Source organism: Nannizzia gypsea, genomic scaffold (genome assembly GCF_000150975.2).
Source record: "Nannizzia gypsea CBS 118893 supercont1.4 genomic scaffold, whole genome shotgun sequence".
NCBI classification, from domain to species: domain Eukaryota; kingdom Fungi; phylum Ascomycota; class Eurotiomycetes; order Onygenales; family Arthrodermataceae; genus Nannizzia; species Nannizzia gypsea.
The window spans coordinates 1238333-1265302 of NW_003345198.1; the positions used below are offsets into that span (position 1 = coordinate 1238333).

Genomic DNA, 26970 nt, shown 5'->3' on the forward strand with positions numbered 1-26970 from the left:
GACTGCTGATGAGATATATCATACCCATGGGTAGACTCGTACCTTGTACTACTCTCTATCCCTTATACCAACGTCAGCCATGGCTTCTCCAGGGAGCTTTTTTCAAGGGAAGCAAGAATATACCATATTAACCACCTCAATACCCATCTCTGCTTTCTGTATCTGCCTTAGCCGGGTTGATAGACCAGAGTGGCCTACCATGTTCCCCGTGATATCATTCCTATATCCGGCTATGACGGCCTTCTAGAATGTGAATCTATCATGTTCTCCCTGAGAATGAATATCAGCAAGTGCATAGACAATAGTATAGGGGTCTGTGTCTACCTACTACGATATCCTGCCTGGTCTATCACTGACCACTATCTATCAACCCTGACTCTGCCATCAACAACTTGAATGAATAATGAGTCTTAATATGTACAATATTAACATCTATATCTACAGTCATAGACTGAGTAACTGTGACTAACTGCTCACTTGTCTGTCTTCTGCCTGTCTGTGTCTTTCACTGTCTCTGTTGTCGACGACAGACAAGCCGAGAAGAAAGTGAAGCCTGACCCGTCCTATTCAAGCAGGTGGGCTGTCCCTCTGCCTTGTCTATAAATTCAGCTTCTTCTTCCTCTTTTTTGTTTCTCTTTCTCTTTCTCTTCTTCTTCTTCTTCTTCTTCTTCAACAACTTCAACTTGTCAACTTCTGATATCAAGAACTCCTCTAGGGCTTCATGAACCACGTGCTACTTACTTCTCAGACTGTCTATAAAAGCAACTCTTCCAGCTGCAACTTTTTCAGAGGGATCTCTGCACTCTCTGTCCTCTGGGAGAGTGTCCTCACGTTTGCTCAGGCTGGTCAGTCTTGTCCCTGCCATCACTAAGACAGCATCTATCATCTGCTAACACTGTATCCATAGTCTGCTGCTGTCTCTCTCTGGCTACTGGAAGTTCACTGTCCAGTCAACCAGTCCTTTTATCACAGAGAATAGCTTTGTCTCTAGCCTCAAGCTATCATCATATCCTGGCAGCTTCCATCAGCTTACCTGTTACTCCCATCTTCTTCAAGCTGGTAAGCTCCCTCTTCTTTCTCTGTGGAAGCTCAAGGAGCCCCCTAACTAAACGCATATACAGCCTAGCCATAGACTCGGCAAAGGATACCCCCTCAAAGAGCTCTCTACAAAGATAGAAGAGCTGTAATACGCGTGAAAAAGGTGAGAGAGACGCGTCCTTGAGGTTACGGATGTCTCTAGCTAACTTTGGGCTGTAGGAAACAGTGAGCTTCTCCTGAACGTCTTCTTTGCCAAGATGCAGTCGAGCAGTCAAAGCACTCCTTCAGACAGAGCCAGACGTGAGGTCGAGTCTGAGGCCTTCCGTGCTCGCCTGCAGTCAGTACAAGCTCTGGAAGGTGCATACCCAGAGTTCGAAGAGATTGTCCATCACAACCTCGAGCATAGATACAACGTGGTGATTGAACTGCTCCCCCAGAAAGAAGGGTCCAACAAGTCCGTCGACATAGTCAAACGCAAACACGACGGCTACGTCTGTATCCGCAAGAGCTTCTATGTCTGGGGTAAGGCAAAGCCTAGGCGGTGGCTGAGAGAGGTAAAAGCTGTGCGTGCCATGGATCATCCCAACGTCGAAAAGTACCTCGAAGCATCTATCAGCCCGCACAAGGGTGAAATCTTCCTCGAGTACTGTGACCTCAGAGAGGGAGGCTGCCCGGAATAGACCAGCATGATGGCCACAGACCTACAACTCGCATCCTCCGACGGTGCTGACGCTTTTTTTACTGCAGTTAAGGAATGCCGCCCAAGTATATACACTGCGGCGGACGACTATCTCAAAAGGCCGGCCGCGTGGTAGGGGCCCAAGTTTGAAGGGTGTGCGGACCGCCATCATACCGGGAGAGTTGGATGGTAATATGAGATCTTCTACGCCTGTTAAGGAACTGGAAGGCCATTGACCAAATCGCCTTATGTATGTTTAACGCACACAAGCTCAACACTGCCTATAAGGACGGCATTTTCTTTGGATTTTCTTTGGCAAAAACATGCTAGCTAGCCGAGTGGATTGGCTGCTCTGACAGTTTTATCGACTACTTGTACAAGAGCATACACCATCCAGACTATATAGAGACGGTGGAGGTGATTCTCTTGTCGGCAGTATCTGTCCTGAGGTGGACGCGAAATATCAGGGTTATGTTGAGGAAGGGGACGCCAAGAGCAAGAAGATACTGTTAGATGGAGTGTACTCGAGCATCTTGACGCAGCACATACATCTTCTCGCGAATTAACCTACGAAGTCATCAGCTATTTGAGAATAAACCTATCAATTCGTTTGCTAAGGGGAAGGTATGTAGGACCAGTTGCTGGAAGAACTCAGGGAGCTGGGGCGTTCCATGGGTCCTGCTCCTTCTCCTAAGAGTTCCACTCTAGAACGCCCTTTGACTACCAAGGAGTTTGCTAATAGTCTTTCTGAGACGCTCAAAATTAAAGAAATCCCATGGCTGGTTGGCTCCTGGCAGATTGTTATTCCTGAAGATACACATGTATCCAACCTGCCAGGTCGAATTTGTCGTGTCGCCGCTTTCTATCACACCAAAAGCCATAATACCCCCCAAGCTGGGCCGGCACTACGCAGCAAATGCCCAACAAGAGAAGAAGCTGGTAATACAGGAGTTATGATAGGCGCGCGCTTGCGTTTGTTGTGGCCCTTGGCAGGGGTAGAGGCGTTCTTGTGTTTGCCTTAGCTGGCCCATGGATAGAGGTGATTCGACCAGAAGGTGCACGTTCCCAACCACACTACAGGCCTTGAAAACGGCTATCGGGCTGTTTGGGTATTACAGACGGTTCGTCCCGTTCTATTCGGCTTAAGGGGTTGTGGTGGCAATGGTTTGGCAGGTAGTTCTCGTATGTATATGACTAGAAACGGGCCTTTGATTCCAACACCAAACTGGGCCGGAAAATACATGATAATGCTGAAAACTCATCATCTGTGGGTTCTTGTGGAAGGCCATATCGATCGACGAGGGAAAAATCCATGGCTATGACTGCTATATAAAAGAAGTGATTAGTTTGTTGAAGTATGTATTAATGCCGCTCGACTGGGTTTAATAGAGGTCTACCAGCAGTCTTATCATGGGAAGTTAAGAGAACAGCTATCATAACAGAAGTAAAGGTCAGCGTCAGACCAGCTTATATACACATAGACCTGACTTACCATAGCGAGTAGTAGTGGCGCCGAAACGTTCCTCTAGCACAGCGAGGGACACTTTGTATGTGCAGTAATCAACGGTTACTCTTCGACGTCATCGAGATGCTCCGATTCCAAGATGGCAGAGGGACCTTCGTTCCTTCTCAATAAAAACTCCTAGCAATCTAACCATCGATGGCAGGATATCTACAATTGTAGTTAACGCACTCGATACGTCCTTTCCTAGTTGCCCAGTCTTGTTTCTCTCCCTTCCGCTTTCTTTTCCTTTCGTTTCCTTTCCTTCGCTTTTTTTTTTCACAGTTTTTCACATCGTAGTAGCTACCTAGGCACTCCGTGGCAGCTCGTGTTCTTTCCCAAAGAAGCCCCCAGCGAGCGTGCATGGAAGAATACGAACTGGCAAGGGGCTTGCTGGCTCCTTACACAATGGCCGGGGGCCAGTTCGCTCCGCCCCCTTGCGCCCCGATCGGCGTCACAGTAAGCACCGTGCAGATGAACGCCCAGGGTCTGCATTGGTTCTAAAGCTGGCTCTCTCACAGAGTCTTCCCGGACGTAAAAAAGGTACCAACTTACCCTTGTTCTTAACTTCTATTTGATTCCCTGCAGTAGGGCTTAAGGTAGAGCCGGGGCTGTGTTTAAAGTATGGGAGGGGTATATAACGAAGCGAAAGCGAAATAAGCGAAAAAAAAAGATATAAAAGTATGAAAAAGGGGGAAACATAGATATCTCTCTCCTTATATCTTTCTTTCGCCTTTGAATATCTGGGGTAGGAGAGGTACCTTTCTTAACTGCCTCTTGTAAAAATATGCATAAGAGGCCCCGTAAACCACGCAAAACGGATGTAAAGGAGGGTGGTCAGACGTGGTTTACTCTCTGTAGAGCGGAACACCAAAGGGACGTCCCCCTTTTCTTGCTGAGTTGTCCCTTGAATCATAGCTGCGCCGCATTGTAATTTGCCACCCTCTGTACTTCGTGCCGGGGTATCATCATCAGCTGTTACAACAAAGTGCCCCTGCAGCTGTCATAGAAGCTCCTTTTTAACGGTTCCTGTTTTGGCCCTTATAGTCAGTTCTCCCTCTGAGATTATCGTGATAGAGGTAAGTGACAATAATAACAACTGTATAGACGTACTCGTAGCGTACCTTGCGGCCCTTGGTTAAGCTGAGTAGGTAACCAGGGCTAGCATCGGGGTGGGGGGGGGGGAGATATCTTTGCAGGGTACCTGCATATGACTAGCTGCCGCTGCCTTAACGTTTTTTCCACTTTTAATTTTTTCCTGCGGGCCCCTCACTGGCCGAAGCTGGTAGGTTGGGGCTTGGGGGAGCCCAGCGGTAACAAGATAGGCAACTATCGATGTTATGCATAGAAAAAAAAGTATATGGAGATTCCAGAGGAATCTGCTTGCTGAAGATACATACCAAACATCGATACGAAAGCGAACCAAAGGTGTCCCAATATAGCCAATGACAGACATTCGATACTGATTTGTCCTTTACGCTATCACGGGCTTCTCAGTCGAAAGTTCACCATTCTCCTTCTTCGCGAAACTCTGCATCATTCTTTAGCGTCTAATTTAAACTCTGTTCTTAGGGTAACTAATATAGTTACTGTATTGGTGGAGCTTTTGATTATAAGCCTAATAAGCTATACTGGCTGGCAGAGAATGTAATCGTTTCAAAACGGCTGAGTCGAAACGATGCACCCACAACAAGCGATTAATAGGTTGGAGCCGTACCTTTGACAAATCAACTCCAGAAGGTAGGGGAACCCAAACTATTCCCTGTCCTGAATGATAATATGCAGTAAAGGGGAAAGTCGAGCGGCCTTCTCGTATGCCTCGATTGCTTTGGATGGTAGCCGCAGCTTCCTGGTTTTCTTGAAGAACACCAGTGCCTGTACTGTGTATCCAAATACAACCGTTACCGTAGCAATCGGAGACCGGAGCAGGTATTATTGCCGATATATGGATGCCTGGGTCTCGGGATCTCGGGTTCGTTTATTTTTTTTCTTGCTTCCTTGTTCATGACCAGTGCTCATGCAACTGCAACTAGTGTAAATAGCGATCAGCTGGTCGGAAAAAGCATCGCAGGTCATTTGGTCACTTGGTCATTTGGTCTGCCTTCAAGTATCTCTTCGCTTAATAAAGGGCAAGGGTGTCTCACCGCTACGAAGGCAGAAGGTCCGATCCTACTTTCATCGCAGCCCATCAGAATGCCCCCTTTAAATTCAAGACACAGGGCAATATGCTTGATGAGAACTATTGGTGGCCGAAGTGCCAAAATGACTGAGCCGGAACCGTAAGCCCACCCCAGTGGTCAGCAGTTGTATCTTTGGCACTGCTTTTCATCCGGCGAGCGTTTGCTCCCTTTCGCGCTCTCGTTTGACCGTCGGTCCACCTCCACAACGTGTACATGTCATATCGTATTGTGATCGAGTAGGTACTGGATACAAGAGTTAGATATTTTTCCATAAAGGCGCAGAAATGAATGGAAGCATACCCTTAAGAGCTTGGTATCAAATACATCCTGCTGTTCCACATATTAGGTAACCGCATAAAGCAATCAAATTCTGTTTCAGCCTATACAAGGGGGGAAATGGAGACATTTCTGTGGTTACTTCCTCAGCTCGATCGACGGAACGGGCGGTGTCTTGGTAAATGGGCAGAAACTTACATGGAAGTATAAATTCCTGGAGATGTATGTGGTGGACTGTAGCATATATTTTAACAGGAGAACAGGGGTCTAAACAACCGAAACCGGCGGTTATATGTTGGATGGTCGGTATTTGAGAGTCGTAAGGCTTGTCTGTAAAATCCACGGTATTTTTGCGTATTCATTTTATACTCAAACAGGCCTTCCCTGCCAGATATTGATTGGTAGATCAGCCTGAATATAAATTCAGAGATACTCACAGCCTTTAGGTAGGCCTAAGAGAAGAAGCACATAATCACCCCCGAAATGTAGTAAACATGCAGTTTATGTGCGTGTCAGACGAAGAAAAGCCATATCAGCCGCCCAAGGTGTAGATGACCGGCTATCGCTAATTTCTCTATAGCCGCAAGAATCGATACATCACACCAAATCTGACGGATATGAGGATCCACCCGCCCTCTGGTAGGGCAGGAAAACAAATATCTGTCAGGATTGACCCACTCATTGGCAGCAAAGATTCAGCCACCAGATGCAGCAGAGAAATTATCAATCCGGTCAAAAGACGAGCGGTGTGTATTGAGTGCAAAGTTGACAGAAGACGTGCAAGGAGAAGACACAAGGAGGAGCAAGTAAATAAGAAAAGAAAAAGGAAAGAATAGTTAGGGCTTGCCAGCCTTAGAGCGTAAATCGCTGACGTGAAGAGCCGTTATTGGATGAATATTCTGAACAGGGTTTCGCTGTTTTTTCTGGGGCATCTAGCATAAGCTCCCTATCGAGCTTGGATGTATCATATTGGGATGGAAAAGGAGGAGAGATCTGGAGGCGACAATGAGTGTTTCGTCAGTTCTTCCTGTCTGTAGAAAGGAAGTCTCTGCCTGGATATCATAGAGGCCTCTGGGTATAAATAGGCAGACGTTCCTCGCCCTCAACCACAGAATGAAATTGGGCAAGCAGGGCCGCCGACAGCTTCATATTATTACCTCCCTTGATACGGAGCACAAGTTGCCTTCCGCTTTCTATACCTCTGATCACTCGCTGAAAATGAGTTTCCCAAGCCCAACGAGTTCTATGAGAGCTCACCATGGAAGCCCTCCACACGATCCACGGGAGGTGTATGATGATGGCGCAAGGTTTGGCCTACCCCTAAGCAAATCATATAGCGAACAGAAGAGATTGCTAATATTCAAACTATCTCGGCCCACAGTTATACGGAGGAGGGGCAGCTTGAGGTCTCCGATGACGACTCTGAGGACAGCCAGCCGTCCGAAAGCAACTATATTGAAGAAACACTAGCAGAGAGTGAGAATCCAGGCTCCCTAGCAAATTGCACACAGATTTTTTCTGTTTCTAGCTAATACCTAAGGGTCAAGTCACACAGAAGGCCATCCCAAAGACTGGAGCCCCAGCTGTGGTTCCGGAATCTGATCCGTCTGGTCTGGTCACCCATCCTAGGAAACGACGCAGGCGTGACACAGAAAGCTCAGGGAGGTCCGTTCGCCCCTTTCCAGGTGCCCATGGCCGAGAATTGGCAATTCCTGCATCTACCGATGAGCAGCAGCCTGGCGGCGAGCCTGACGACAGCCCCAATGAGGAGGACGAGGTCGAAGCAGCCGAAGCAGATACAGAAGCTTGACGAACGACGAACTCGAGACGTTGAAGAAGGCCTGCAGAATCCGAATTAATTTCCGGGGAGATACACCAGGGTCCCGGATCTGCCAATCGGACCCATGGATCAGGCATTGAGACCGACTACTTGGGCCCGATGCTTGTGGGAGCCTGCTGAGGCTAGGACAACATCCCAACGTCCGTTTGATGGTGTCTTCGTTGGAGGTTGAGATTAAGTTGTAGTTAGGTTGTGGCGTGGAACCTGTTAGGAGTGGATAGGATAGGCGATGCATGGATCGGAATAATAATTAATAGCTAATAAAACTCGACTCGTCTACTTTAGACTTACTTATCCTTCCCGCCAGTAAAAAGGTTGTTTCCGCCCTGCGGCCCACAAGGGGTTTGCCCAGGCGACTGCTTAATCACATGTCAGACCCGATCGTGATGAAGCAATACATCGTGAAGCATCGATAGTTAAGTACAGTTTATCGAGAGCGCCCTGTTGAAGAGTTGGGGAAAATCGCACCGCAATCCCCCAATGAGTGTAGGCAGACGAGACCATTTGGCCGTGGCAAAGGTAAGCATAAGCTCCGGAAGCGCAAAAGACTTCCGCGAGAAAAACAAATATAATATGCATGCCACTCTCTCCCCGTAGTTCGTCACTGCAGTTCCGGGGAGGCGGGAGCCAGCGGCCCATGCCCTTATACATAAGGCTCGGCGCTTCGTAGGGCAAATTGTCCATTTAGAGGCCTTGATCACACACTTTGCACCTTGTTTGAGATTCCCGAGATCGAGCTCTAGTTATGGCCGGTAGAGTGTTTCTGGGTCCGTCTTGGCAATTATAACGACGAATCCTCGGTGATGGTCAAAGAAGGTAATAATCGCTTATGTTGCAGCTGATTTTGCAGCAGTTTCGAGGCTTGAGGGTTGAGATGATACAATATCAGATGTAGCAGGAAGGCGTCCGTCGGAACCGTAGCCTATGTTACAATACGCCCTATGCACGAATCAAGACAACTCGCACAGCCATGCTCTCCCAATGATAGCTCCCTTGCAAAACCGAGCATTGAAACTATCGCACACAGCTTAGTCGGGATACGTTCTTTGCAGAAGGCAGATAATACCCCCCGCGCCAATCGATCAACAAGGCTTGATGGGATAGCCCCCCATCATCGTATACTAAAGGCCCTGAGAATTAATTGCATAAATCAATTGCATAGTCCATGCTACAATGAGCCCTTTGGCTGTTGTTCTTAGTGAAAAGGAGTCCAGCTGTCCGGACTTAGGGATAGGCATTGTTGTGAATGTCAGGGCGGGTGACAGAGTCTCGGCAGCCTAGTTTCCTGCATCTATCAGGGATTGTACTTAATCTTCATCATTTGTTTCTTAACTGTCTTTGTCTCTCTTCATTCAACCACTGCACAGCTTCAGCTTCCCCCAAGTCTTCCCAGAAACATAGGGTTGTACCTCTTACTCCTTTGATTCTTTGATATATTGGGTTTTCTCAACCAACACCAACAAACAAAGACCTCTCCCGGAAGAAAACATAAAAGCCATGGGAGTCCCGCTCGATGGTGGAGAGAAATGGGTGGCAGAGGAGGAAGAGAGAAGAAAAAAGTAGGTTTTCTTCCGTGGGGTAGTGTATATGGCGCGTTGTCACCGAAGATGCTAACCATGGTACTATCAACTAGGTTGGAGTCGTTGAATAAGGCTATAGAGGAGCTGGATGACTCCGTGGCCAAACCCCAAAACAAAGCAGAACCGGGAGAAATAAGACGCCATTTCACCGAAGCACCGGCCGAAGAGCCTACCAATACATCGTCGGGGGAAGATGACGCGGACCAGCTTCAGGAGAGCCTTGACCTAAATGAGTTTGCAAGGTCTCACGAGGACGGAGCCTTCACGCGTCATCTTAACAACTGGCTGAGGTTCCATGGTCTTGACCCAGAAGAGCTGACCCACGAATAGTTTCTTGTAAGTCTTTGAGTGCACCTTTAGCTTTCTGACTTGAAGCGTGACGATGGAGAGAATAAAGGAGGAGCTAATCTCGGCGCGGAAACAGGTAACGAGTCCATTAACAGAAGACTATTCCATAGCTTGTGTTCCGACATAGCCTCTGGTGACCCTGGCTGGCCTATGCGTGCCAACAAGCTTAATGTTGTTTTTGCATTTTGTGATCATAGAAGTAATAGTCGTCTCGCTCTTCAGACGTCTTTTTACGAGTGATACCGCGGTTATGTTTTCACTTTTAACCTATCCTGTTGAGCCGTAACGCAGTTAGCATAGGTCCAATCCACTCGTTGTTTACGTGAATATGAGTTATTTTTGTTTTCAGAGAGAAGATTAATGTCTCGTCATCGCCTCAAAAGGTCCAGCACTTTGAGCCGTCAGAAACAACAACAAAGTGCCGGTGACAAGGCATACGACTAAGGATGACGATACGAAGGGTTTCATCATGGTATGCATCGGAAAATGATAACTTGCTAGAAAAAACTTACAAAATCATCAAAGGCTAGTGTTTTTCTGACCTCAAGTCCACGACTATACCGTGATACCTGTACTCGGGGAGCGACGGCCATTCAGAGCGCAAAATGCTCGAGAGAAAGAGATATATTGCTTGGTATCACGTTCTTTCCAATGGGCAAAAGAGCATAGTCCATCCGTTCTCCTTTTCACGCGTCTTCATAACAGATAATTCGTCGTCGAAACTCGGTTGATGGCTTGAGAGTTTGTTGTGACTTCCCTTTGGGTTTCCCGTTTCGATTTACATCATCTAAAGTAGCTGGTGCTATGGGGTTCGAACTCATACCAGATTGATTCGTCTTATTTGGTAGTTTCAATTTTTTGAGCTCTTTTCCATCTTGGGCTATCGTCTCCCGTTTATCAAAAGACGCGCCAGTGAGCTGATCACACTGCTCTTCATTAGATGTATCGTTTCTGCTGTCGCTAGAAGCTTCTGTTTCTAGTTGCTTCTGGCGAAGAAGAGCTTGAATCTCGCTGTGGCGGAATATTTGAATCTGCTCATCGGTGAGTGTTCTTTTCACCCCGTCGGGGTAATATCCCAAGTCATCAGTATACGAGTCATCATAGACTGTGGAGTGAGTTTCCGTATTATTGAAGGAATTTGCGAAGAAATCAGAGGCCGCGGTCGGGCTGAAGTTCTGGGTAATGAAATGTTTTGTATGGAAAGCAGATAGATCGTCCTAATGAAGGATTAGTTACTAGGTTGATGCAGGACAGGTTTTGGATGTCTTACACATGTTACTGTGGGTATATTCACAGTCATTATTTGTATTCGGTAGATATCTTGAGCTTGTAAAGAAGACCTTTTAGCTGCTCGATTCAATTGCTTTTTGTGTGCTTGGAATGAAGTTTGAAGCTCAACAAAAGCGATGAGGTCAGAATAAGGTCTCAGCCTTGGCGCTTTGTCACGTGATAAACTTTAAAATCCGTTTCAAGGGGCAACTGCTCATCAAACAATCCATCATCGTTCGGGTCTTCCTGCTAGTCTAGAGGAGGACAGTTAGTTCAATCCAGGTCCAGGCTAACAGTGTTGCTCGAAGTCTACATTGGATTTAAATTTTCAAATGGTAGGAAATGCAAATACCTTTCAGGTTTAATTAGATAATGGAACTGCATTGCAAAGGTGTATGGGAGTCATGGTATTGATGTGCACCAAGTAAATTGCGGAGGAGTTTGCACTTCCCCTCGAATTTGTGCTCTGCAATCTCCTATAATGCTAAAAACCTAGGTTGTTCCAATCTAGACCTATTAGACACCTTCGAGACCTGTTTCGTCTGTAACTGAGGCAAAAAGCCTCTCGTTGTGTATTTGATTCCCGACTTTTACTTTGACACTGTTAAATTCGACCACAAGTTCCCGCACTCGCAAGTCGATAGTCGTAAGTCGCTCCTTTTCCTCATCAGATGGCTCTTCAAGCGTCCAGGCGATCGAAATATGGAAACAGTCGGTATGGTCGGTATCAATAGAAGCAGAAGATTGAACAGAATCATCTCGATTTCCTGCTTGCTTTCTGTTTTTTCGCTTTTGCGTACCAACAGGATTCTCATACAACGGTGGTTGACTGAAGTGTGAAAGAACACTATTCGACAGACGTAGTAATTGGTTCAGGCCATTATTTGCCGGGCGGTTGAGCCGTAGGACGAGGAACCACCTTGTACTTTCAAAATTTGATTCCCAGGCTAAGCTGTGGGGAGAGATTTCAAACCTGAACAGTCAAGTAAGCAATAGAGCTACGGGGATCACCTCCTGAAGACACGGCTGGATACTTACGGTTTAATTCTTGATTTGTGAAGGTAATCACGGAAAAGATCAAGAAATGGTTCTCGTTGCTCTGTCAAAAGAGCCACGGGCCTGGAAAGGCTGATATGCAATGGTAGCTGTGCACCGAGATCGCTGTAAAGAAGGCTATGAATAGCTACGTCCTTACCGTGTGCGTTTTGGCATCCTTTAATGATTTTGGACAGGATTCCTAACTCGGTATTATCGGGGTACCCTCCAGCAAAATCAGCGATGGCCGGAATCTCACGTCATATAACATTTGGCCCTCGTAGTTTGGGCATAGGGGAACATCAACATACACTCCAGGTAAATGTGGGTTGGCCAGTTACCAGCAACATGTGGAACGGCTCTTGTCCTTCCGTTGTGAAGGCTAGGATCATCTTGCACGCTGACTCTCGCGGATGTCGAGTACAAGTCCCGAAATTCGGCAGGCAGCGGCGGTAATGCAGAAGCACCTCGCCCATCAGATTTTCGTGGCGCGTTGTCTGATCGACGGCAGCGCCTTTTGGGAGATCTTGACGTGCTTCTGATCTCGCCTTCCCGCCCAGATCCACCTTCTGATTCAGTATCAGAATACTGAACAAGAGACATGGCCAATATCTAATATCTGGCTCTTAAGGGGCGGCCCGCACTTTGTTTGTCGAATCTAAAATGAGTTCGCGACTCAGGCACAGCTGGTCTAACAGCCAGTGAGATGTTATTCCGAGTTTTCCGATTAAACCTGTTCGTCGTTAGTAACTACCAAGTACGGAGTAAAATACCTAGTGAATTAGGTAGGTAGTTATTGAAACTCGTTACTTAAATATCGCTTGGAATAATCTTAGTACTGAAAACCACAATGCCTATTTACTGACAGCGCAGCTCAACTTTCATAGCGAACTAACGCATGCATATGAATCGCCTTTTCCACCACGAAACTAACTACGTAACTAGCGATGGCGTCAGCCGCATCAGCCGCTGCTGGATCTCCAACCTCTCAGCTGTGCGGAGTTTAAGGCTGCACGACGTCCATACTACGATGCCATTTGCCAGTCTTCTTCGAATCTTTTATCTATTGATTGATTATTAGTTACCGGATGTGGCTCCATTGAATCCTGTTGCTACAACCGCACACTCCGGGAGTTTTGACTTGTTCTTCTGAACCAGCACGCCCTGTTAACAAGCGAAATGATAGCCACGCGGTGACACAGCCTAGTAGCCAATTTTTGAGTGCATAGATCTTGCATTAAGGCCACTTAAGCTTCGCACCCTATACCCATCCTAACTCAAGGCTTAATTGTCTACGATCCTGTTTACCATATGGAAACTAAGCGAAGTGGTGCCTAAATTTACCATTTCAACGCTAATCTGTAGCCGAAAAATGTGGACTGCACAGTTGCCAATTGGTTATGCTTGCGGTTATTTCCTTGCATTGGTTGACGTTGCAGATACCCTGAGCATCGTGGCAATATCATGCGAGTGACGGTGAAAATGTCGGTATGTGATCGTACAGCATGGTTACGTTCTGAAGCTTTACTCTGCTTCGACACATAAAATCAGGATGAAATCTCCCAAATATGGACTAATGCCATCACAACCACCCTTCCCACTTGTTCATCCATCCATCACATCCACTCGTCCGATTCCGTGTTGAGCGAAGAATCAGTGAGGACGCTGCGTTTATTCCATTGATATTCAGCGAATGCGTTACAACATCAATGTAGTATGTCTCACCTACCTGACTTCTCCACATCACCGTTTTTATCGCAAAAACTTATGGAATATGCAAGTCATATATTCAAGTTTCTCACAAGCCAGATCCGTGTATCTGAGAATGGGCGTCATAAAAAGACCTCCTTGACTCAAGCGGCTGTTGCGCCGGAAACGCTTTTACCTCATCAGGAGTTTCGAAATTCCCTGAAAGGCCAGGAGGTCTTTGTCCCAAGCCTGTACAGCTTATTCCCGGAGTGGTCCCCAAAATTGCACCAAGGCTATGAAAGAGCGCGTGATGAAGTTATTAACCCTTGGCTGGAGAGGTAGGTCTTCCGTACCCTATGGATGCAGAATATATTCTTACCGGAGTAGATGGGTTGATAACTCGCAAACTTGCATGAAGTTAAAGGCGGCCAATTTTACCATCCTTGCAGCAATTCTTTGTGTGGATACATCGTTTGACAAGCTATGCACAGTTGCCAAATCTTTTGCATGGGTTGGCACCTCTTGACCCTTAAGACACTTGCTACCGTTGCTAACCATTTGATATAGTACTTTATCTGGGACGATCGTATGTATTCTCTCAATCAATATGAATATTTGATAACTAACCAAGGAGATGTGGCTTTAGAATTTGATTGTGGTGCCTTGTCTTATGATTCTAAAGGAGTAGCAGCCTACCTGAAGAAGTGCAAGGAATACTTCCAATATCACCTTTTGGAGATCGGGGAACACCCGGATTTATCACGTTGTTCCCAAGAACAACAAAATGCGTTACTCTGTTGGAATGAGGTGGGCCAGCACCTGCGCGAAAGTTGTAGCAGGAGTATGTTTCTACCATATGCTTTGACTATTGCTTAAAATTCTGACTAGGTGATATTGTTTAGGTGTGTGCGAGGTGTTCCTTGACAAAATGCTAGGATACGTAGCCAGCGTCGACACGGTAGACTCTATTTTCCATAAAGGAATGGTCCCGTCATTGGCAGAATACTGGCAGAGGCGAGACCTTACGGCAGGGGTTTATCCGGTGCTGGCTACACTTCCGTAAGTGACTGGTGACTTTATACCTGTTCGTGAACATAGGCTAAGTGAGAAAGGTTCATCTACGGCATCGATATCTCGATGGAACACTTGAAAAATCCTGCATTTGCAGCCTTATTAAGACAGACATCATATGTCGTCCATATGTAAGCTTACCCGCTCATTCGTGGTGTCCCTATGCTAAACAAAGTTATAGCACAAATGACATGTTGTCTATGCGGAAGGAAGCAGTTAGTTTGCCCCTGTTTGATTATTTATCTTGCTTGTCTTCGTCTCCTACCTAACATTCTCCACTTCTAGAGAGACAACCAAATCGAGACCTCATCCCTGTCATTATGCTGAACTATGAGCTGGACTGTGACAGAGCAATGCAAACCAGCTTCCAAATGGCCAAGGATGAAGTCAAAGGCATCGTGCTGTGGAAAGCCTGCTCCAACAGGGAGGCGAAAGAAAATACCTCTGAAATACCGGAAATTCTCGCAACTTCTTTTATCAAAGGTTGCAAGGACGTTGCTATGGGACTAATTCATTGGAGGTAAGGAAGTATAGCTGTGGCCAAGCTGATACTACCCCCGGCTAACATGTGGCAACAGTTACTCCGGAGAACGTTATTTCAAACAGCAGGAATTCTGTGATGATAAGTCAGTGACCTTTAGAATATGACCTCCCAGCTATAGGAATGACTGTATTAAACAGCATGGACATGGAGGCGTTCTCAAAATAGTTTAGGTAGCAAAAGATTAGCATGCGGCCAAAAACACGATAGAACTAACAAACTATTCAGAACGTCCGCCACCTCAATATAAGTAATTTCACCTTCCGTTCCTTCAATATATGGTTCTTGTGGCTGATAACTGTTGGACTGTTGGACTACAAGAGACAAAAGTGCCTAATGTCCCAAGGATACCTTGGGTAATGAGTACGAGTCGTAGCTAAAGCGGAACATCCCAACGATAATGTTGATTCTAAACGCTGAGTAATCTGTCATACCCCGATGGAATATCTATCTTTTATTGGTCCACATTCGGTCCAAGACTCAGGCCATCTCTGACTAAGCTTAACCGCGCGTGAGGTCACGTGCCAGGGAGGAGAGTCAATGACGCGAATTTTGGTTGTCAAAGTTTCTCAATCCATGGAACCAACATCCAAAATACAACCAAATGTCATCCAAATCAGTTGAATTATCCAAACGTCGACCGAGTGCACCGCACACAAGTCATGGCTTAGTCGATGACATAGTTATAGAGGCGACTCTATGACAGTTATGGCCACAAGATTGAGGAAATGCTGCCGTCTAGGCAGATTAAAAAGCTGGCCGAGAATCCCATTTCTCAGATATTTTCTTCTACTCTCATTCATACCCATTTCTACCCAGAGTATTAGTTTCCGGCTTTACCGACACTCTACTCTCATACATCTATACAGTATAGAACTATAGAGAGCTTTTCCATACACACTGCCCTTGGAAAATACCTTATATTACCGCACCACAACAATCAAGATGTGCTTTCCCGTTATGGATCGTCGTAGCAACAACTCCGTTGTTCCTTCCCGCACGGGGGCTCCCATATCTAGGATGGAGCTTGATGATGATGAATCCAGGCGCGGGCGACAGTTGCACCAACCTGAAGGACCTTCATCCGTTCGTCGTCAGCGCGATGACTCGCCTGATGCCGTGAGGCGCCGCAACTCCTGCCTACGTGCGCATTTGGGCTCGGGTTTAGAGCAACCTGCTCCTAGCCCATTCATCCGGCCAGACGTTATTAATCGTTTGGACGGCGTGGCTGAAGTCTATTACCACCAAGGGCCGTACGATTCTATCGCCACGGAGAGGAATGGAACTCTCAGTGCCAGTTCTCACGGCAACAACGGTGATAGTATCCGCGAGCATCGCCTAGTATTTCCCATTCTCCCTAATGGGTCTATGTCATTGGGTGGTCGAACCAATGCCGAGGATACAGACATGATGGCCGAGGACCAAGGAGCGGTAAGTGTAACTATCCCACCATATTCCCCCTGGATACTCCTGGTTGCCTTTAGTATAGCTCACTAACATTGAACAGAGGTCTGAGGATGATGGCCTCCTGGTGGGCCCATTCTACAACCAGGAGGACATCGAGCGTCGTCGAGTGTCACGCAAGCGCTCTAGATCTGCTGAGCGTGAGGAAACTGAGGCCGCTTCCAATGAACGCGCCATTAATGGCCTCTGGAAGAAGGGTTATTTGTAGGAGTTCACGCACAACCGCTGTACGTTTGCTCTACTACCAACCCTTACATTCGTTTTACTTGCCCATGTCGTCTTATTAAAATACCCAAGATGAACTAAAAAAGTACCCTGATTAATTCGTATTTACACCAGCCTGATATCATGATGTGTTTCTACGATTTGGAGCATATGTGGGAGGAAAAGGAAAAAGAGGTTGCGGCGTGCGTTCACAATGTTTGTTATAGATCTAGTGTTTTGATGCCCTGGTGGCCGATTAACTATGTAACATATCCCTACTCATATAACTAAGCTATAATCATTAACTCATTCTACATAAACGTACTTATGTGCTCCAGATTGCCCTATTTGCCAGCTATACACGTTCACTGTGTATTTAAACAGCTGCATGAAGCCTGTAAGGCGAAATATTTAACTAAAAAAACTATATTCCGGCTTGCATCCCCCTTGCTACACCCGATGTGATTTGAGAATTACGATAAAAACCATGTATCTAACCAAAGAGTAGATTCAATAACTTGGAGAGAGTATTTTGTATTATACAGTAATCATCACACTGGCATTTTTATACCAACCTAGGAGAGGGTTCTCGCCGTTCCTCGTCTGAGTGTCTTCCAAATACGCCCAACGTCTCATGAAATCATCATGGGCTGTTAGCCGCGTGAGTTTACCAGTGATCGCCCGATACACATCCTCCATTACGTTGAAATCAGTAGGGAAGAATATATCAAAATATCCCTGATGTACCTGGAGTAAAAGTGGAGTGAGTATGTATTTTATACGTGGATAATGTGTAGAGATCACTTACATATGGAGTTGTTGCCTGGACATTCCTTCTTTGATATCGAGTCTGGACAACGGGGGCATTAAAGCCGGGCACAGCGTCTGGGAGAGAGTCAAAGTCACTCGCAATAAGACGATGAGCCGGGAAATAGTCATGTAGAACATCATAGAACTGCATGAGTCGAGTTGGAATATATTCTGGCAGAGTCATATTAGGCGCAAAGGGAAGTGCTGTCTGCAGCTTACGCCATAATCGGGGTCCTAGTGGGGTGGTAAACGGTCGACGAGCCGCTGCCTGCCTAACTCGCAGAAATCGAGCAGCAGAACGGTCCAAGTCTGGGACGTAATATTCATAAAACTCCCCGTCAGCGTCGATGAGAACACATCCCTGCCTGGGTTGCCCAGTCTCCATGTCATAACGGATCACATCGTGCCCAAAGTTATCGAAAACCTCCAATGCTAGGAAAAAGCAGGGGGAGTGGACGTAGGTATTCCAGTCAAATATAGATCGATTGATAATTTCAGCATGGCCACCATGACCACCGGCGTGAATAGAGTGGTTGAGATTCTGCTGTTGCAGGTTGGCAAGACTGCTCGAGATTTCAATGATCTTGTACTTCGTTCTTTGGTATACCTCCGGTTCAACATCCCGGATGTAATCTAAAATATTAAGCATCATTGTGCCATTTCCGGCTCCCATCTCGTAGATTATCAGATCATGATATGGGAAAAGTGTCAATTTGTAGTTCGTCACAAGGTATCGCGCAATGGCTTCTCCATAGTAGGGACGGAAAAGCTCAGTGGGTGTGTGCCATAGCTGTCTAGTTTCATCGTAATTTGACTCATCCAGCTTATCTTCGAATTCCACGTATCGCTGGTCTAGCAACTTGTTAAACGCAGGTCCATCCTCGATGCTGTTGAAGTCGAATGGTTCGCCGGGCGTAAAGATAGTCGCGTGCTTCGAGAAATAACCATAATGCGGGTTATACAGGCTGTCTAAAGAAAAATAGGTTAGCAATTAACATAATAGACGCTTTGGACAGTGGTTGGAAGCTGTAGAAATCTTCCGCAACTTAACCCATACCCTCGATGAAATCTCTTGTCAACATCTTCACCCTCTTCGGCCGTTCACGGCGATTCCGCAACTCAACCGCGGTAACCAACGGGTAATCCCTGAGCTCCTGCGACATGTCCTTTGGGAAATGGTCTATTCGATGTCTCCAAATGGTGTCTTCTTCATCTTCCTTCTTTCGCCTGCTCCCAAGCTTCCTGGAGGCATAGCGTGACTGCTGATGTCCACACGAACATGGCTGTAACGAGCGTCGGGTCCGCAATGGCTGGGAATATGACAACGATCGCGTCGCCTGATGCCGGAATAGCTGGCGAAAAAGGTGCGAAACAACTGGTGAATCCATTGCTTGTCAAAAGCAAAGACGTTGTTCAAGCTCGAGCTGCGATTTTGTTTTCGTTCGGCAAAATAGGACGAGATGGTCCGAGCTTTGATAGACCGTTATTTTCACCACCACCACCAATTAATTAAATAACTAGTTTGAACATCTTCGAATTTCTCTACAACAGATGACATTAAATGATCTATAGAGGATATAAGGCAGCGGGGAGGGCGTGATAACCAATTGTTTTCAGGATGGAAGAAACATCTCGCACTCCCGTTTATGTAGCCGCTGCTTTCGCAACAGGCGCTATATGCACCATCGCAATCGACAGACTCCTCCGCTCTGATGGAGTACTGAACCAGAGAGAGCATGAAGGCAAAGATGCAATGAATGGCCACTCGATAATTAATGGAATAGGATACCCAGAGTCCCCCCCAAAGCCGCAGCCTCCTCCAATAGTGGATGGTATTGAAGGATGTATTGGGAACACCCCTATGGTCCGTATTCGGTCTCTATCGGAGGCGACTGGATGCGAGATACTAGCGAAAGCAGAAGTAAGATGAACGAACTCTTTGCTTGTATACAGGGAGTTATATCTTATGGCCAATATCTAATCCATTCGACAGTTTTTAAATGGAGCTGGAGGAAGCCCCAAAGACCGCGTTGCTTTAAGTATGATACAGGAGGTTAGATTGCAGCCTATTCTAGATTAATACTTCCGTGCTAATGCCGTGGTCTAGGCTGAAGAGAACGGTCTTCTCACGCCATTTGTAGGAGATGCTATCTATGAAGGCACGGTAGGGTCTACGGGAATATCCCTTGCCACTCTAGCAAGGGCAAGAGGATACCTCGCACATATGTATGAGTCCACTGAGCGTGCCTTTTCCTCCCTAAAAGTACACTCCATTTACACATATTCTACAGATGTATGCCGTCGGATCAATCGACAGAAAAGTCAAATCTCCTCCTCAAATTAGGGGCGGTTGTCGACAGAGTTACTCCAGCTCCCATTGTAGAAACCGGCCACTTTGTCAACAGGGCTAGGAGTCTGGCCCATTCTCACGGAAAGGGGCAACAATTATCTCGTGAATCTTCACCATTTGAAAAGCCAAATATAGAGGCCATGGCCTCAGATGCTGCTGCTAAACAAAGTCGGGGTTTCTTTGCTGATCAGTTTGAAAATTCTGCCAACTGGCGAGCCCATTATCGAACGACAGGACCAGAAATCTATGCACAGTGTGAGGGTAAGCTGGATGCATTTGTTGCCGGAGCCGGAACAGGTGGTACCATCTCTGGAGTTGCGCGATACCTGAAACCTCGGGTTTCGAATATGACCGTAGTGCTTGCGGACCCTCAGGGGAGTGGGCTATATAACCGAGTCCGCTACGGCGTGATGTTTGATACGAAAGAAAGAGAAGGGACAAGAAGAAGGCAACAAGTCGACTCTATCGTGGAAGGTATAGGTATCAATCGGGTTACTGCAAATTTTGAAGCTGGGCGAGAGCTAGTGGACGACGCTGTAAGGGTTACTGATGCACAAGCTATCGCCATGGCACGTTGGTTGGTGGAAAAAGATGGTATATTTATTGGCAGTAGCAGTGCCGTAAACTGTAGGTCTTCGCCTGCCCTCACGCATAATTTGCCTGAAAACACTAACCCGTTAACTTACGCAGGTTTTGCTGCAGTTAAAACGGCCCTAAAGCTAGGCCCAGGTCATAGAGTTGTGACAATTCTCTGTGATTCCGGAACAAGGCACTTGTCAAAGTTCTGGGCTGAGGCAGGCAACGTTGGAGGAGCTGTCGGTACTAAGCTTGAGGACGTTCTTAACGCAAAGACGTGAAAATAGAGTGAAGTTATACAATGGTAGGTAGATGGCCGGTTGTCTTGTCATATATTTCCGCAATGGCCAGCCATTTGCACGAATTCCGGCTCCGATTGTGCATTGTGGACGCATTAGCTATCGCCTCCTTGTACAATAATTCCCCCGGCCTTACTATTTGATAGCATATGCTTCTTAGGCGAGCGAGAAGTCATTGGTGGTGTGCTTATCTGCACGCTAGCCAAACCAGAGCTATGCCATGCTCTCTCAAAGGCCTCAGAAAGAGGATCGGGACTTTCCTCTCGATTGTTCAGACCCTCAGCAGTACTAGGTGGAGATTCTTCCCTGACCACATGCACTGACGGGTTTCTAAGAACAGACCTAGACTGGAGCGGAGAAGAAACAGTGATGGTGGATCGAATCGGAGTTTGAAATAAAGGCGACACCTGGGTAAATGGCCGCTTTTTTACTTTGCTGGGAGTTTTTGAATCGACCCAACTTTGCCAGAGAGTTTCTCCAAGGCAGATTTTAATCCATTCATGCTGTATATCCCCTAAGCTCTTGTTTGGAAATTGAGATTGAACCGTTTCCCATGAATTTTTGGCTTCTGGAGTGAGAGATGCAAGTTTCTTTTTCTCTGAATCCGTCCACGATACCGAGGAAGGAGAGTTGCCGCTGATTTTTTTACAGTAAGCGTAGTACCACTGTCGTAATTGGGCGGGCGAACGAGTCGGAATAGCCAGGGATACTTCACGCCATGGTTTCCGTTTAGTTAGCCGTAGAGTGATAAGGGTCTTTACCTCCTGAAGGGTAAGGTTGTCAGGCGAGACTTTTGGAGTCGTTATTCCACTGCCTGGGCTTCCAGTAACGGTACTCACCCCTGGATCTGGGTCTTTCTGCGGTGTAGCTACTGCTAGACCAGGGTCACTATCAAGATCTAGAATGGGCTGATATGTTGGAGTCCCTGGAGTTATCTCCTTGGCGGTCAAAATGATGCCCGTGTTAACCTTGAGAGGTATTTCCTGTTCACTAATAGAGGCGCCATTGGTCGTCCTATTGTCGCCTTCTATAGTAGATATTGGCTCTTTTTGAGGTGGGGTGTATATATCTTTGGATGCAACAGGCGTTTGAAACGTGGCATCCTTGGATGGTGAAATGGTAGAAATAGTAGTTGGGCGCCTGGGAGTAGAGGATATCGGTGTGCGGTCCTGAATTGGGTCGTCGGAATCAGAATCATTGGGGACCAACTTTGACATGCGTGTTGGGGTTTTCTTTGGAGGGTTCTTCGGTTTGCTTATATGGGGTATTCGCCTGCGCCTTGAGTGGGGTGCGGCCCATATTGATCTATTGTTGTCTGGGGAGGGCGTCCTTTCAATGTTCTGGGTTGTTGCAATTTCCATATCTTCTAGGCTGGCGGACAGAGCTGTAGTGGGTAGTGGAGGCGCATCCCATAAGTCTTCAGGAAGCTGACTGTCATCTCCATGGCTTTTATCATCTTCACGGCGTAAATTGCTTACACTCGCAACAGCCTGGGGACTTGGTATAATCACTGACTCTTGTCCCGTCTCCAAATCCCCGGCGGGCTGGGGATTCCCCGGGCAGATAGACGAAAGATCTACCCCAATTCCAGAAGCCCGTTCCCCCTTTCCGGCCGTTGCATCGTAGTCGTCTTGAATAACCCATTCCTTAAAAAATGTGTTCCCCGTCTCAGAGTCTCCAATGTTTTCCGTCAGCGGCTCGATATCCTGGCCTTGCTGCTCTTCCTCCGCTTCACTGTCATCTTCCGGATGGAAGTCATCCCAAAGTCCTCTCCCAACGTCGTGCTCATCTCCCATCTCTGTTAGATGTCCATTGTCCACCACGATGGTCCCTTTGGCCAGGTCTATCTCGTCACCAACGGAGCTGAAATCCTTCCCGTACTTTTCGAATATGGACTCAAAGCGGGACTTAAGTCGCAGATTGTTCGCCTTCCTAGCTTTGTTCACGTCGAAATCGTGTGAAAGGCCGTCGTTTGGGCTGGATTGGCTCTCAATCCGGCGACGTTTGTTTGGTGGTGACATCTCTGGTATTTAGGTATAACTATGCGCCCGCGCATTGCAGTTTGCTGTAAAGTCGAACAAACATCCCCAGTGCAAGCAATATCCAGGTAAGAAGGCCTTATAAAAGAACGGAACAATGCTCCTTGCTATATAACCCCTGTGCTGTCATTCGGATGTGTCTGCGTGTTTTGGTCGTTGAAAACCGCAAAGTAAATAAACCGCACGCCAAGAGAGCCAACATCGTCATAGGGTCAAAAAGTGCAAAGCTCACCTACAACCACTCCTACAACTACAACTACGACTACGGTCACAGCATGTAGCTGGAAATTCTCTGTGCCGTTGTATAACAGTCATGGTCGCCGAGAAACACAGCTGGAATCATGTATTGCCAGAAATGTCGCACGCCTCTCAAGCTGGATAGCTCTCTTGAAGAGCTCAACCCGGCAGCATATGATCTTCTAGTAGGTAAGTTGAGCTATCGCTTCATCGACTACGGGCTGTATGACATGATCTAACCGTCGAAGCAGGCCCAGCGGGGAAGTCTACCCTAAAGCCAGCTGGCCTGGCTCGCTCGCGATCCTCTTACCCTCCCGAGCGCAAAGAACGATACGATCAGGCATCGCAGCGGACATCCTCCGCAGTTTACAGAAAGGAGATCCCGGCCTCACGACATGGACGAGGTACCCCCGAGGCTAGAACGCTGGATCCAGCTCCTGGGATGTCCTTTATAATGCTGAATGAGTCGGTACACGCCTCACCTTACCAGTCAAACAGCCCCGGCCAGCAGCAGAGGGGGAGGCACAAGGGCCAGGAGACCTCGGGTGGTCAACCACAGAGCCATGAAATATTATTTGCGGATCAGGTTGAGCGGACAGCACGGATTTTCGAAATAGTGTCTGCTCGGTCAGATATTGACCATCCGATATGTGCGGATTGTACCGATATGCTCGTTGACGGCTTACAGAGCCAACTTGCAACAGCCACGAAAGAGCGGGATGCGTACATCTCGTTTCTCAAAAGTTTAAACACCTCTATTCCATCAGCAGACGAGATGGAGGCTGTGAAGGAAACGCTAGAGGCAACTCTCAAGGCAGAAGCCGAAGCGTTTGACCAGCTACTTGAGTTGGAAAACCAAAAGAGGGCAGTGGATAAAGAGATCGCCGAGTTGGAGGAAGAGTCAAGACAGCTGGACTTGGAAGAGCAGAAGTTTTGGCATGACCGCAACGCCTTTGCCTTGAGACTCTCTGAATTTCAAAATGAGCGGGATGCTTTGAATGTGAAGTACGATCACGACTCTCGACAGCTTGAGCGTCTACAACGGACTAACCTGTTCAACGACGCATTTTGTATTAGCCATGACGGCTATTTTGGTACTATTAATGGCCTACGGCTTGGACGACTTGCCAGTCAACCCGTCGAATGGTCGGAGACAAACGCTGCCTGGGGCCAAACTGTGCTGCTTCTTGCCACCATTGCCGAACGAATAGGGTTTCAGTTCCAAGGTTACAAGCTACGTCCCATGGGCTCGACATCCCGGATCGACAAGATCGAATACCCGCAACCGAACCAGTCTCAATCCCAGTCTACAAATCGGCAAGATGGAGCAAACGGTGTGCAAAACAAGATACAACCCAAAATCACTCCCCTTGATCTCTTTTCTTCTGGTGAATTGCCGCTGAATCTACCGTGGTTGCATCGCCGATTTGATGCCGGCATGGTTGCCTTCCTCGAATGCCTTCGACAACTGGGTAGTCAGGTCGAAAAGACACCAATTTCCATACCTACTCCCGCAGAGCCGTCGTCTTCTAGGCCGGGAAACACACAAAGACGCCAAAATTCGACCCAAACCACGGGCCTTAAGTTGCCGTATGAAATTAAGCGTGATAAGATTGGCGATGCAAGTATCAGGCTTGGTTTTAACCAGAGTGATGAGACATGGACGCGCGCTTGCAAGTATACGCTTACATGCTGTAAATTCTTGCTAGCCCATGCAAGCAATGCTGGATCTAGCAAATCGAACACCTGAGGTGTTTTCTATCGGAGATCTGAAGGCAGACGTATAGTAACTCCTGTTTGATGTATTAATATCATTGTGAAATCTAGAAGTGTAAGGGTATGCTTAATACGGTTTGATTTAATAACAGGTTAGTCTAGCGTTTTTCTATCAAAGAGTGCCAATGAGCTATCAAAAAAAAAGTCGGTAAATTGATCGTATGTCAACACATTTCAATTTCAATCAGGCCTGCTTCAAACAAAATAAGGGAGTGAAACATTAATTCGTATTAGACAACATCAAGCTGCCCGAGGATAGTACAGTTGCAAACAAAAGGCCGTCCGTGGATACAGATAGCCACACAAACAAGTCATAACCAATGTTTCTCAACTTTCACCTGAATACTTTCATTAGAGTCATAAATCATATTTTAAGGAGTGCTGGCATCGTCAACAGGAATGGTGTCAAGGAAAGTAGACGCAAACTGAACAAATTTAAAGGCATCAGCGAAATTAGATGCGAGGCCCAGGGAGATGCGAACGAAACCACGACTGGGCAAGCCGACATCAGTAAAGGATGTCTCGCTCTCCCTTCTCCTTCCTGTGGTTTTCTCGCTGGCCTGGCTTTCACGGGATACTTGTATAGCATCCGGTGAGTCTGACTCAACGGCAGCAGAAGGTTCTGTGTTTGGCTGAAGGGCAGAACCGACGTGCAGTGTTATATTGCGTGCAGCGGCCCGGCGAGCAACTATTCCTTCATCAACCAAACACCCCTTCATGTCGACGAAGTTGAGGGCGATTATACCGCCACGGGGCAGGTCAGAGGTATACGGGCCGTATATTACCACCAGCGGCTCACCGTTGGTGTGGGTTAGGCCGCTGAGTTCTTTGAGCAGCCAGTTGGTAAGACAGCTAACGCGAGCATGAATGGCTTGCATGCCTATACCAGCTATATGATTGAGGCCGATGCGGATTGCAGGAAGGGAAAGGAAGTTGATAGTACCGTCTTCGAAACCTTCGTTGCCGCCGAGCAACATATGTCCGTTTGCCTGGACTGAACTGCCCCAGACAGTACCTCCGGCAAACCAGGGACGGCCTAGTTTAGCAAAGGCCTCCCTGCGAGCCAGGACTGCACCGACGCTAGATGGATGGCCGAACATTTTGTAGAAGGATACGCTGACAAAGTCCGGGTGCCAGCGGGAGAGGTTGAGTACGTTTGTAGGAGCATAGTTGTCAGCGTCTAGCAAGACATGCCATCCCTGCTCCTGAGCATCGGCAATCCACTCCAAAGGATGCTGGACACCAGTAAAGTTCGACTGCGCGGGAAAAGCGAATAGACGGGCGGGGGTCTCGTCAATGGATTCCTTGCGTTTCAGAGCAGCCTTTACCGCGTCGTCGTCGCATCGTAGCTCGGGTTGTTTGACGGGTAGATATGAGACAGCCGCGCCCCGTCTCCTGGCAAAGTCTTGCAGCCCTATCACGGCAGGCTGATTATCGTTGAGCAGAAGCAGTTCACCTCCCTCAGTGAAAGGGTAGGCTTCTCCGATCAGTTTGAAGGCATTGGATGTGTTAACGGTGAATATGACGATATATTCTGCTGGATCTGCCCTGAAGAAGGACAGCACTCTGGCCCTGGCCTGCTCGTCCAACTTAGTGATGGCGCTTGAGGTCGGGTTGATTGAGTGCGGGTTGCCAAAGACATTGCTTCGCAGTAGTTCAAAGTGACGCTGCAGCTGTGATTCGCCGTGTATACCAGAGCCGGCATAATCCAGGTATATTCGTTCTTCTTTGTCCAGGACTGGATAGTCGATCTGGCGTATATGGTCCAATCGAAGGGTCTCTGCGTACGTTGGATTGGCCTTGCGGAATGCCTTCTCAGCCTTTCGGAGAGCACGGGCGACTCTATGATTGACGATTAAGCGCCGTCGGGCCAGTTCGAACTTCTCCAAATAACGGTCTAGAGGGAGACATATCAGACTTGAGGATGAGGAGGCGGCCATCGTGCATATATGTATGTCGTGTGTATGCACTCAGCGTATATGCACTTCAACCACGCAGCACAGGAGAAAAAAAGGCACAAAATGTCCGGATTGATTTCCCTTCGTTCAATCAAGGAATCCCCAGCATCAAATAGTGTATGCTGGACCAAGGTTGGCAGTTCCCCCCTGCACGGAGTAAGGAGGGTTACTATGTATATATAGGTTGACGCCGGCCCTGACAGCGCCAAC

The 26970-nt window shown here is 47.3% G+C and overlaps 13 protein-coding genes across 13 annotated transcripts; 8 read left to right on the forward strand and 5 right to left on the reverse strand.

Moving 5' to 3' along the window:
* Positions 1-721: 721 nt before the first annotated feature.
* On the forward strand, positions 722-2674 carry MGYG_05121 (hypothetical protein; the record flags this gene model as incomplete). The annotated part of the gene is made up of 8 exons (XM_003172482.1): positions 722-845; positions 908-1059; positions 1122-1183; positions 1265-1601; positions 1786-1906; positions 2099-2225; positions 2293-2341; positions 2486-2674. 8 exons carry the CDS (start codon positions 722-724, stop codon positions 2672-2674), a joined length of 1161 nt encoding a protein of 386 aa, XP_003172530.1.
* A 952-nt stretch (positions 2675-3626) lies between these two features.
* MGYG_05122 (hypothetical protein) lies at positions 3627-4919 on the forward strand (the record flags this gene model as incomplete). Its single annotated transcript, XM_003172483.1, has 5 exons — positions 3627-3677; positions 3740-3761; positions 4266-4297; positions 4338-4365; positions 4822-4919. 5 exons carry the CDS (start codon positions 3627-3629, stop codon positions 4917-4919), a joined length of 231 nt encoding a protein of 76 aa, XP_003172531.1.
* Positions 4920-6892: 1973 nt separating this feature from the next.
* On the forward strand, positions 6893-7484 carry MGYG_05123 (hypothetical protein; the record flags this gene model as incomplete). The annotated part of the gene is made up of 3 exons (XM_003172484.1): positions 6893-6981; positions 7056-7150; positions 7222-7484. The coding sequence occupies 3 exons, from the start codon at positions 6893-6895 to the stop codon at positions 7482-7484; spliced, it is 447 nt and encodes a 148-aa protein (XP_003172532.1).
* Positions 7485-9011: 1527 nt separating this feature from the next.
* MGYG_05124 (hypothetical protein) lies at positions 9012-9424 on the forward strand (the record flags this gene model as incomplete). The annotated part of the gene is made up of 2 exons (XM_003172485.1): positions 9012-9073; positions 9148-9424. 2 exons carry the CDS (start codon positions 9012-9014, stop codon positions 9422-9424), a joined length of 339 nt encoding a protein of 112 aa, XP_003172533.1.
* A 704-nt stretch (positions 9425-10128) lies between these two features.
* On the reverse strand, positions 10129-10742 carry MGYG_05125 (hypothetical protein; the record flags this gene model as incomplete). The annotated part of the gene is made up of 2 exons (XM_003172486.1): positions 10129-10659; positions 10713-10742. 2 exons carry the CDS (start codon positions 10740-10742, stop codon positions 10129-10131), a joined length of 561 nt encoding a protein of 186 aa, XP_003172534.1.
* Positions 10743-11227: 485 nt separating this feature from the next.
* MGYG_05126 (hypothetical protein) lies at positions 11228-12349 on the reverse strand (the record flags this gene model as incomplete). The annotated part of the gene is made up of 3 exons (XM_003172487.1): positions 11228-11684; positions 11750-11972; positions 12058-12349. 3 exons carry the CDS (start codon positions 12347-12349, stop codon positions 11228-11230), a joined length of 972 nt encoding a protein of 323 aa, XP_003172535.1.
* Positions 12350-13462: 1113 nt separating this feature from the next.
* On the forward strand, positions 13463-15154 carry MGYG_05127 (hypothetical protein; the record flags this gene model as incomplete). The annotated part of the gene is made up of 9 exons (XM_003172488.1): positions 13463-13773; positions 13820-13946; positions 14003-14021; positions 14127-14276; positions 14338-14494; positions 14548-14637; positions 14688-14725; positions 14792-15026; positions 15085-15154. The coding sequence occupies 9 exons, from the start codon at positions 13463-13465 to the stop codon at positions 15152-15154; spliced, it is 1197 nt and encodes a 398-aa protein (XP_003172536.1).
* Positions 15155-16067: 913 nt separating this feature from the next.
* On the forward strand, positions 16068-16719 carry MGYG_05128 (hypothetical protein; the record flags this gene model as incomplete). The annotated part of the gene is made up of 2 exons (XM_003172489.1): positions 16068-16478; positions 16555-16719. 2 exons carry the CDS (start codon positions 16068-16070, stop codon positions 16717-16719), a joined length of 576 nt encoding a protein of 191 aa, XP_003172537.1.
* A 533-nt stretch (positions 16720-17252) lies between these two features.
* MGYG_05129 (hypothetical protein) lies at positions 17253-18913 on the reverse strand (the record flags this gene model as incomplete). Its single annotated transcript, XM_003172490.1, has 3 exons — positions 17253-17462; positions 17524-18494; positions 18583-18913. The coding sequence occupies 3 exons, from the start codon at positions 18911-18913 to the stop codon at positions 17253-17255; spliced, it is 1512 nt and encodes a 503-aa protein (XP_003172538.1).
* Positions 18914-19143: 230 nt separating this feature from the next.
* Positions 19144-20732, forward strand: MGYG_05130 (cysteine synthase 2; the record flags this gene model as incomplete). The annotated part of the gene is made up of 5 exons (XM_003172491.1): positions 19144-19446; positions 19519-19578; positions 19633-19751; positions 19817-20502; positions 20566-20732. 5 exons carry the CDS (start codon positions 19144-19146, stop codon positions 20730-20732), a joined length of 1335 nt encoding a protein of 444 aa, XP_003172539.1.
* Positions 20733-20845: 113 nt separating this feature from the next.
* MGYG_05131 (hypothetical protein) lies at positions 20846-22771 on the reverse strand (the record flags this gene model as incomplete). Its single annotated transcript, XM_003172492.1, has 1 exon — positions 20846-22771. The coding sequence occupies one exon, from the start codon at positions 22769-22771 to the stop codon at positions 20846-20848; it is 1926 nt and encodes a 641-aa protein (XP_003172540.1).
* A 359-nt stretch (positions 22772-23130) lies between these two features.
* MGYG_05132 (beclin-1) lies at positions 23131-24776 on the forward strand (the record flags this gene model as incomplete). The annotated part of the gene is made up of 2 exons (XM_003172493.1): positions 23131-23215; positions 23278-24776. 2 exons carry the CDS (start codon positions 23131-23133, stop codon positions 24774-24776), a joined length of 1584 nt encoding a protein of 527 aa, XP_003172541.1.
* A 397-nt stretch (positions 24777-25173) lies between these two features.
* MGYG_05133 (molybdenum cofactor sulfurase) lies at positions 25174-26742 on the reverse strand (the record flags this gene model as incomplete). The annotated part of the gene is made up of 1 exon (XM_003172494.1): positions 25174-26742. The coding sequence occupies one exon, from the start codon at positions 26740-26742 to the stop codon at positions 25174-25176; it is 1569 nt and encodes a 522-aa protein (XP_003172542.1).
* Between the last annotated feature and the right edge of the window lie 228 nt (positions 26743-26970).